At 33.9% G+C, this 10431-nt stretch overlaps 2 protein-coding genes and 1 pseudogene across 2 annotated transcripts; 1 reads left to right on the top strand and 2 right to left on the bottom strand.

Moving 5' to 3' along the window:
- Positions 1-3714: 3714 nt before the first annotated feature.
- On the top strand, positions 3715-6765 carry LOC133781914 (thioredoxin-like fold domain-containing protein MRL7L, chloroplastic). Its single transcript, XM_062221023.1, has 6 exons — positions 3715-3891; positions 4219-4326; positions 4866-5553; positions 6065-6146; positions 6235-6346; positions 6438-6765. The coding sequence occupies exons 3-6, from the start codon at positions 4868-4870 to the stop codon at positions 6584-6586; spliced, it is 1029 nt and encodes a 342-aa protein (XP_062077007.1). The 5' UTR covers positions 3715-3891; positions 4219-4326; positions 4866-4867; the 3' UTR covers positions 6587-6765.
- Positions 6766-7148: 383 nt separating this feature from the next.
- Positions 7149-8615, bottom strand: LOC133784857 (uncharacterized; annotated as a pseudogene).
- Positions 8616-9365: 750 nt separating this feature from the next.
- LOC133781915 (auxin-responsive protein SAUR21-like) lies at positions 9366-10182 on the bottom strand. The gene has a single exon (XM_062221024.1). The coding sequence runs from the start codon at positions 10074-10076 to the stop codon at positions 9807-9809; it is 270 nt and encodes an 89-aa protein (XP_062077008.1). The 5' UTR covers positions 10077-10182; the 3' UTR covers positions 9366-9806.
- Positions 10183-10431: the final 249 nt, after the last annotated feature.

Consider the following 10431-nt stretch of genomic DNA (forward strand, 5'->3'; position numbering starts at 1 on the left):
TAAAATGCTTAAATCCTTAATAAACATGCATGTGACAAGTGTCACGCTCTTAATTATTCTATCTAGACCTTAGGTTATAATAAATATCATTTCTAGAACCAGCTATCTTAATCAAACCTTATGTTAAAATTAATATTTCTAAACTATAGGTTAAACTTGTAAAATCCATAACTATTTCTATGAGTTTCCAACTAAATCCTGGCTTGATCTCGGCTTGAAAAAATAACCACGAAAACTAAAATACTAAGTAAAACTCCGAGACACTACATGCTCATAGTTGTAAATGTGGGATTTGAACTTTGTATATTCATGTTGAATTTGGACTGTGGATTGTACAAGTTCAAATATTTCTAGAACTTGCTTGCTTGCTATTTGAGATGAAATCTTAAACAATACACACTTAAGAAGAGGATATAGGCCATCTTTGGAATGATTGAGCCTTTCAAGCTAGAGGAGCGTAACTTGTGTTCCTTGCTTCCAAAACGACTCGATTTTCTCCCAAAGTAGCTCCATTTTCTCCCACTTTTACTCCAGTCATCTCTTTTCACCGTCTTAACATCCAAAACCTGAAACATGAACAAACAAGCATAAATCTGCAATAAAATAGCCCTAAACTAATGAAAATCTTCCTAAAAAGTAGACCATAAACGAGCCTAAAACTCGTTTATCAAATTCTTGGTTAGTCTCTAGTATTTCTATTATTGAATTTATTCCTATTATTCATTGTTGATTTAGAAAGTGTAAGACTATAAATTCTTAACATCTGTCATGGACGTCAACAAAGAGAAGAAAAAGAAAGGAAAGGAGATGGATCAATATCCTCTTCAATATGATGAGGAAGAAGAAGAAGTCAGGGAAGGAGACGATGAAGAGAAAGAGCGTTAAAAATTAAGAAGTTTCAAAAAAATATATTAGATTTTTTATTACTTAATTAGATTAGATTAGATTTTTATTTTATTTTATTTTAAAATTAATTAATAAGTGTTTTTTTATAAAAAAGATATGTGTGGACCAATAACATTGTGACATGTGGTTGCCTAGTCACTCCGTACTACACTTAACGGAGCTACTAGTGACAGATGCAATAAAAAACCTAGCGTTCAATATTTTTGGCACAAAAAAAAAAAAAGAACTGGGTATATAAGTGTATAAAAACAAATTTTATTTATGTTGCAAATACCCTAAATATAAATAATATAACTGACTTAAGATAAACAACTGTCAAGATGATAGAGAAATATACCTTATCATAACTAACTATAACTTTTACAAGAAAATGATCTAACTGTTAATGAAATATGTTTGTCGCAAATAATGAAGAAATATGATATTATGAAAATTGATATTAATATATAATATATTTATATATAGGTATAACAAACTTGCAAATACAAAGTTACATACAATTCAATAGACCTTGGCCTTGCAAATAAATTGAACCAAAGTAGAAACAAAGACAAATCACCTACTTATTGTTAGGATTGGTTAAATACATAGTGGATTGGTTAAGCACAAAGAGGTGCAAAACTATAACGATTTCACTAAAGTCAACATAAGCAGTTGACTTTTGGTGTAGGCATCTAAAAATTATCTTTTTTTGGTCCAAAGTGTTTATTTGGAGTATATAAGAGTACCTAAAAAGTTTGGAGGCATTTGGAGATGTCTTGGGGCGGTTGTCGAGGCAACATTACAAAGGCATCTATGTTGTGTTGCCTGTGGGAGGCGACCTATCACTCAACCTACAAAGCCCACAACAGGCGATGCATCACGTGGTTGGTCCGTACGGGGTTGTACAATTATGTGTTATTGGCTCCAAAACTTATTTCAAAATGCTAATCTCATTGGTTAACACTAATGACGGTTCCTGCACTATTTAAGGGGTTCATATGAGATTTTGGTGAATTGATCACTCATTAATGACTATTCTTACACTATTTAAGGGGTTCATATAAGATTTTGGTGAATTAATCACTCTCTACTATCTCTCTCTAAACCCACACTCTCTCTAACTCACAAGATTACTTGTTTTCTCCAAAATCTTTATTAAGAAAGCTTGACTTGTTTGAAGATCAAGGCTTGCAAATCTCAATCTAATTTCAACTTGTAGTAGCTTCAAACAATCTCTATGGGGAGGCTAGGAATAGAGATTTTTCGGCAACAAATTTAATTTGTGTCAAGTTTTTTGTCATATCCATTGATTCACATAAAATCATAACTTTATGATTTTATATAACTAGGGTCTCTCTCTAAAATGTCCTCTCTACCTCTTATTCTAATTTGTGTTATTCTTTCATTGTGTACATTGTTAACTTGAGTTTGATTTCCTTGAATTACAATATTCAAATTGTGTTGTTAAGCCATAATCCCAACACTTACTACCTAAGAGCATGAAGAATTCATCCCACAAACTACACCATATTAGTAAACAAAACAACTAATTTAATAGTGGTAAACTACACCATACTAGGTTCCTAGGCTCTGCAATGTTGAAGAGGTCGAAGGCTTTGGGTCATTGAGGGCGAGGCGAACAAGTTTGGGGAGTGACGACGATTTGGTGTCTGACAAATTTGGGTTTCTACTCTCTAGGTAGATGCAACATTAATCTGTGCACGGTTTGGGGACAAGGTCGACAACAACCAGGCTTGGGAAAAGTGTTGGTGTAGGCATAAAAATGTTGATGTTCTTGTGTTCTTGAAAATTGGTTTCTCAAGCTTCATGTTGGTGTGTTCTTGAGATTTTTTTTTTCGGGCTAAAATATGGGTTCTTGTGTTCATAGGGTTAGATTAAAAAATTAAGTTGTAATGTTTTTTATTAGTGTATTCTATGATTTTAGATTGAAAATTTTAGATTTTGATGTTGTAATATTATTGATTGGAAATTTTGGATTATGATGTTGTATTTTGAATTCATAAATTGTTTTAACTTATTTTATTTTTTGAATAAGTTTTTTTAATTATTTTTTTCTAATTTAAAATCAATTAAAAAATATATTTTTAAATTATGAGATGACCCAATTAAATGGTGACATGTGTCATCCCAGTCACCACCTAAAGTGTTAACGACCTAATGATATAATTAGTGTTTTTATGGATATTGAGTATTTGTACTAAGAAAAAAAAAAAAGAGAGAATGCCCTAATTTTTTTTATATGATGTTATACAAGCAGATTTTTTTTAGAAATTTAAAATAATATAGATGCCAAAACAAGTTCAAACAATGTGTGTTTTTCTAACTAATCATTTTAAACTTTTGTTTTCGGTATTTAGAAATTTTGCAAAACTCCTAGGTTGTCTACTATAAATACAATCCATATATAAAAAAAAAATCGGATTAGGCTAAACTCAAAGTGAAATATCGCATACAATTTCACCTCAAAATATAGGGTTTATATATTTTTGGAGCTTGTGTTTTTTCTCATTACTTGTTTGAATCTTGTATTTTAAAAAATTACTTTTTGGACTCTATATTTTGTAAAATGATTAAAATAGAATCCTAAATCTGATTTTGGATAATGTTTTCTCAACTAAAATCACAAATAATTTACCAAACTAATAATTCAGAACAAAAATAAAATTATTATGCTTAAGAACTGTGTTGTTATATTCAATTTTTTCTTCATAAAAATTGAGTTTAGAGTTCTATTTTAACTATTTTACAAAATAGATGGTTCAAAAATTAATTTATCTAGTACCATGTATAAACCCCAAAAAAATATCATCAAATAGATAATACGGTACAGTTGTAGTACAAAGTAATTAGCAAAGCAAATTTGCATTGCCGAGACCAGCACACTGCTTGGTCCATCCTCCGGTTACCTCTGCTGCTACCGGCTGCTTGCTTCCTCCCGACGCCGAGGATTTTGCTGCTGCTACCGACTGCTTGCTTCCTGAGGTTTGGTTTTGATTGCGTATCTATGGCTTCCTCAATCGATATTATTGGCTTTGGATTAGTATTAATAAACGTTTGGTTGAAAAATAGGCAAGTTTGGTTGTATGCAAATGGTGTCAAACCTAGCCAAAATGTGATATGCTGTCTCCTTCAACTAACAATGCTTTAATCTTTGTCCGGATTTGTCTTAGATAAAACAGAGTAATATGTGTATATAAGGTTTTGCTGAGAAAAATAAAGGAAAAGGAGGTAATAGGGATATTTTCTTATTGTTCAAATTGAAAATACGAAAATTAACCCCATTTGTTCTGTCATTTTTTTTATTTATAGGGAACTCATATAGCAGAATGAAGGTTTGGCTCTAAGGAAGGACATTGGAATTCTCTATATGATAAGTTGATATATTATAAGAACTACCTGAATCGCTTGGCAAAAGAGGTATACAATTTATTAACTCTTTATATACTTGTGCTTTTAGTCATTTCCTTATCTCTCTGCCACTTGGTTTGTGTCAACTGAAAAAAAAAAAGGATTTGTCTTTAAAGATAATCATTTGATATTTCTTTTAGTGAATGGAAATGATTTAGTGATTTAATTATTGTTGTTGTTGTTGTTATTATTAATTTCCAGAAAATTATTGTTGGTTTGGATAAGTTAAGGTTTAATATCAGACAGAAGTTGATGACTTTCTGTGTTGATTATTGAATTTGATGGGTTTATTTGAGACTTGCTATCTGGGTTTTGAACGCCTGAGCCTGAATTACTGTAAAACCCAGCTGTTGATTTTTTTGTTGGTCTGAGTGGGTTGGTTAGGGTTTAGGGTTTTGGGGGATACAGTGGTCAAACTCACTTTCCAAGCCTTAAGAGTTATTTTAAAGGTTTTGTATGTGTGGTTCTGTCATGTTGGCAGTTCCAACTCTTAGTTGCACTGCTTCTGTTTCCTCATGTGCAATTTCTTTTTCTGTGACTTTCTATAGAAATGACTCTACAATGTACCTTGAGGCTGCCATATTCTTTCCCAGAATTAAAGAACAAGTTCGTAGTATCTAATTCAATTGCATGCCGGAATTCGCTATACAATTGTATCCAACGGAATGAGTGTAGAACCCTATCATTTAGTTTCAAGAGTAGTAGATTACATGCCCCCAAGACTGTATATACAATTGCCTCTTCCAAAGGAGGGCGAAGGGGAGTAGAAGAAGACGATTCTAGTGACTCTGATGAAGAGGATGAACCTGTTGGTGATAAGAATGATCCGTATTTAATGAGTCTTGAAGAACGAGAAGAATGGAGGAAGAAGATTAGGGAAGTGATGATTAGGAACCTCGAGGTTAAGCAAGAGGTTGTGCCTGAGGAGAGGAGGAATAAGGTACAAGAGCTTATTGCTAAATACCCACTTGTTGTGGAAGAGGATGATCCGGACTGGCCAGAAGATGCTGATGGTTGGGGATTCAACTTGGGTCAGTTCTTTGATAAGATAACCATTAAGAATAACCCTAAAAAAGTTGACGACGACGACAACGACGATGATAGCAAAAATGAAATCGTGTGGCAAGATGATAACTATATACGTCCCATCAAAGACATAACCACGGCTGATTGGGAGGAGACTGTTTTCAAGGACATCAGCCCTCTAATTGTTCTTGTACATAATCGCTATAGAAGGTATTATTCTTCTTTTTCCGTTTGCAGTTTTTTCTATTAAATATTTTATCTTCCATGTTGCTTCGGAATTTACAACTCCTGGACTAAACTTTATAGATAGGATTTTACTGCACTGCTTGTTGTGCTGCTGATTTTCATGTAAATTTCATCACTGTAAAGAGGAATTAACTTAATGAAAGTACAATCTTCAATGGATTACTTGGTTACTGGTTTAAAAAAAAAGACTCAAGACAGTCATCTTTAGTGTCAATCCCAAATATATTTCTGCATCCGACTAAGCTACAAGTATTTTAGGCTTGCAATTGACACATAGTTTTCCGTCTGCATGCATACACATAATGCAAGCAGTTTTTACCCATCAGGAACTAATCTTTCTCACTGATATCTATGATCTTGTTTCATCCTAAATTTGGCTGATCTTCTTGCTAGTTTTTATCTTCATTGGTTTTTCATTCAAATGCATATTGATCATATTTTTCACGGAATAATGAATATTCTCGACACTTCCCAGGCCAAAGGAAAATGAAAAAATTCGAGATGAGATAGAGAAGGCTGTGCACATCATCTGGAACTGTCGACTACCTTCACCAAGAGTAAGCAAATCTAGTATTTATCATTAGGGTATTTTTCACATCTGTATTACTGGTCATATTACTGACTCTTATTGTTTAAATTGAATAGTGTGTCGCTGTTGATGCTGTTATCGAGACTGATTTGGTTTCTGCACTTCAAGTGTCTGTCTTCCCTGAAATGATTTTCACCAAGGCTGGAAAGATCTTGTATCGTGAGAGAGGTTATTTTAGTTGATGCTAGTACTACTATCTCATTGTTGATTCTGTTTCCTTATTGTATGATTCTCAAATATTCTTTGGCTGTTTTTCCAGAAATGCGAACTGCAGATGAGCTTTCAAAAATAATGGCATACTTTTATTTTGGAGCAGCAAGGCCTCCTTGTTTGAAGACTGTGGAAGATAGCCAGGAAGCAATTCCTTCAGTTTCGATTAGTGCCCAACCTATGACAGATGGTAACTGATAGTTGTCCATTAACCATGGTTCAATAGAAGTATACGTGGGTTATTTATGATCTCCCAGTGATGTGTTGTTACTACACCTGTATATCCCTGTATACAGAAAATCCATTTTTGTAGGAAGGTTGCTTTGATATATTGTACTAGTCTATCTGTTCCAATAAACGAATGAACTTGTAGGAAATTTTTGTTGTCCAGCTACATAGTTTGCAAGTATATAGAGTAAACCAAGAAGTTTTATTTAGCCTTTTTAGCACTGCGTTCTTATTTTCAACAGCATCACCATAGACATTCTGGGATTCATATATGAATCAGTCAGGTAAAGCATGCCAGTTAAATTATACTCAAGTCCATGCTTCAACTTTAGTTGCATCTAACATATTAAATAATCAATATCTGGACAGTGTCCATCTTGATTTGATTCAAGGATAATGAGGTAAACAAGTTTGTTTCCGTTACATTATATTGTCTGGACTTCAGTGGAATTCCTCTTTATTTCAGAACATGAATGCCATGTAGTAAGCACATATATGTCTCAACTTTGGAAGTTGAGGAGTTTACTTGACATCATAGTTTACAATGCATGTCATAACGTATAAAATATATAAATGGAGAAGTGAACTTATATGTTGTGAACTCCGCAACAACAAAAGGCATTGTGGTAATGAAAGCGAAAGGCGAAAAGCTGTCCAAGATTCGAGCCATCAAATTTGCAGTCAGCTACACCTACAGTTCGTTTCTTGCTGTTGCCTCCAAAAACAGTTAGGCATTTTCCTGTAGCGTTGGATACCCAGAATCGGAGTTCTCGGTGGTCTAACTTCTTTGGGGGATTAATTGATTTCCAATCGGCCTCAGCTAAGCTATGCAACGAGCTCAATGGACGCATGCTGACTTTGCCATGCTTGTCCACTGTCAGATAAGTTTCCTTTTCAGAGCACTTGTCCATGTAATTGTTAAACCTACAATGGAATGAAATGCCCTAAGCTTAGTTTAGTACATTGTTATTTTAATGTGATTACTAGTGATTCAATATTTTACCTATGGTAGCCAGAGGCTGATCCAGAAGATGATCCCCAGCCAAAATAGGCATTGTATTTTGTGGATTGGCCACCTTTGATGCTAGGTACTGAGTAAACTCCTCTATCATTTAAAGCCACATAATCAGATTGTAAAGCAGCAGCAATAAGAGAGTCATCAAAAGCTGTCATGTGGGGGTAGGCTTCACTTGGAGGGCATTTACTTGATTCACATCTGGAGCATTGGCTGCATAGTTTTTCACTCTTCAAAGCGGCTGCCAAGGCACCACTGCTTAGCACCAGCACAAGCAGACACAACCCCACCACCCGGTGTCCCTTCATGCTCATCACCTGTTAATTCTTTATGGTAACCTCATCTTTTATATATATATATACATATATATATATATATATATTTGTATTTTATACTTGCGTACGTAACAACTTGTTTAACTCTTGTCCTCGATGCTATCAATTCCCTTCTGTCTTTCAATTGCCTCAATGGGATCTAATTTTTTCAGTCAGGAAAGTTGGCAAATTATAATATGATATATAATATATATGATATACTGCAATATATATTATATATAATATATAATATGCATATTGTGCAGCTTGCCAGAGGTTGGCCTATGCTCTTAGTAATAAATGTTTTACCTTTACCTACACTTGATAACATCGACAATTTTGGTTGTACATACCTCCCCCAGCTCATTTATCTTGTCTTGCAAGATACCTTTTAATGAATAGTTTATTTGACCATTCTATTGGACATTACTATAACTAATTATACAATGTATATATATATACAGAGAGAGAGATGAAAATGGAATATACGAGTATACAACATGCATATATTATGAGCTGTATTGGAAACTTTTTACAGACATTATTTATGTCATTATGTGGTGTGAGTGATTTTGGAGAAACATTAGCACCTAAATCATCACATGGGACTGTCTATCCTGATGAAACTCACCCCAATGTAGTTTGTGAGTTATTGAGGCTATAATTAATACCAAAGGCAATCCAATTCTGTAAAAACTGAGAATAGTATTCTCTTCTGTTAGATATATGGTCGGCAAATATTATGTGGTTGGCCGTTCTAAACAGGGGGGGACAGGCTTTATTTGTATCTCATATATTAGGATCATATGGACCACCTGTGACCTGACCAGTGATTTTTTTCTTGAAATGAATGCCTAGCTTTCTTTTCAGAAATGTTTTACATCTAAATCTTTGATTTTTCAAAACAGTAGCAATTAAAGTTTCTATACCATTTCTAAGTATTTTCACTTTAACAACTATAATAGAACACTTTTAATAATAATAATAATAATAATAATAATAAAGGATCTCTTTAATGACACTGAAAAGGTTTTTAGCCAGCAAAGACCCATTAAATATGTTTGACAGTAAATGAAGTTATCGTACTTGCCATGGTCCTTTTCAAATTCATTCCATTAAGTTAGTATTATACATTCATAATGATAATTAACTTTCTAAAATTAAACTTGTGTCAGTGATTAGAAAATCAATCGAGGTCGCCAAGACCGAGGCAAAATTATTAAAGGGATCACAACTGGCCCTGATCAAATTATTAAAGGGATCACAATTGGCCCTGGTCGGAATTCTACTAAACTATTTTTAATATCAGATTTTAAGTAAGAAAAAAAAGGATTGACAACCGAAGATTGTTAATTTCTTGTGAAATGCAAAGCATCTTTGTTAGTATTGAAACATCATCAAATTTTACTTTGTAAAAAGCTTGACTTCAAAATATTTCATTGAAGAGTAACAAAACTTTGGCACATAAAAAATAACCACAAGCTTTCAAGCTTTGAGCATAACAGGATAAAGGGTTCATAATTTCTGCCTTCTGGCACTGCCATGGCAGCCATACTATTATAAATCTCATCTACACTTCAAGAGAGAAAAAAAACATCAAAAGGGCTTCTTCTCTTTCATGTCCTCAGAAAGATGGTTAAAAAATGAAACCTCAACAAAGTCGAAGAAAACTTTTCATTCTGAGATACAGATATGGATGTAGCCATTATTGGCCTCAGAGAACCAGCTGAATTTCCTTTGCATAAATGGAGTGAGCATGGCCATCTTACACTTGGGATTTTTCAGAAGCTGTCTGCATGAACTTCCTTCACAGGTGGGTTTGACTTCAGGTGTTGACTTTTCAGTAGTGCTGCCATGGAAACTAAGACCAATTTAGCTGAGAAGTGAGGTTGATGAAGATCTGTTCTGGGCAAGGAATGGTGAGGCCACCCATTGGGTGGTTGTATCCAAACTCCTCTTCTGCCATAGCCAAAAGTTCTTGAAATGCAGGCTCTTTTAGAAATGATACTGGTACCAAAAACCTTTTCTTTTGCTCCTCTCCAACATACACTGCCATATACCCTTTTGGGATGTTTGTTGATTTATTGTTGTTTTTCTTGGATTGCATAATGGAACCCAATTTAATAGCCATTTGGATATATTTAGAGTTAAGAAGTGGTTGAAAGTTCACTAGTGATTAGAGAGAAAGAGCAAGTTTTTTGGTAGTAGAGAAGGGTGAGGAATGAGAGAGTGAGGATTTTTGGTTTGGGTGATTGTATCCTTGCGTACTTATAGAAAGAAAAAAAAAGAAGGGGTCAGAAGGAAAATACATCAAAATATGGAACAAGTGGGTAAAATACAGAGGAAATTTGGTGGCTCAAAATGAGTAGAAGGAGCATTTACGTGTAAGCATCACATGGTGTTGTCTTTTAAGTTTTGTTAATAACTTGGTATTGATTGAGACTTTGTATGTGTTGTGTCTTTCAAATCTATATGGATCCAAAGGC

The sequence above is a fragment of the Humulus lupulus genome, chromosome 6 (assembly GCF_963169125.1).
Source record: "Humulus lupulus chromosome 6, drHumLupu1.1, whole genome shotgun sequence".
Lineage (NCBI taxonomy): Eukaryota > Viridiplantae > Streptophyta > Magnoliopsida > Rosales > Cannabaceae > Humulus > Humulus lupulus.

Bases quoted from the DNA above. Each gene is read 5' to 3' on its own strand.
- LOC133781915 (XM_062221024.1), bottom strand. From the start codon at position 10,076: ATGGCTATTAAATTGGGTTCCATTATGCAATCCAAGAAAAACAACAAT.
- LOC133781914 (XM_062221023.1), top strand. From the start codon at position 4,868: ATGACTCTACAATGTACCTTGAGGCTGCCATATTCTTTCCCAGAATTA. The intron at 5,554-6,064 runs GTATTATTCTTC...GACACTTCCCAG, and splicing joins GTACATAATCGCTATAGAAG to GCCAAAGGAAAATGAAAAAA. The intron at 6,347-6,437 runs GTTATTTTAGTT...CTGTTTTTCCAG, and splicing joins GATCTTGTATCGTGAGAGAG to AAATGCGAACTGCAGATGAG.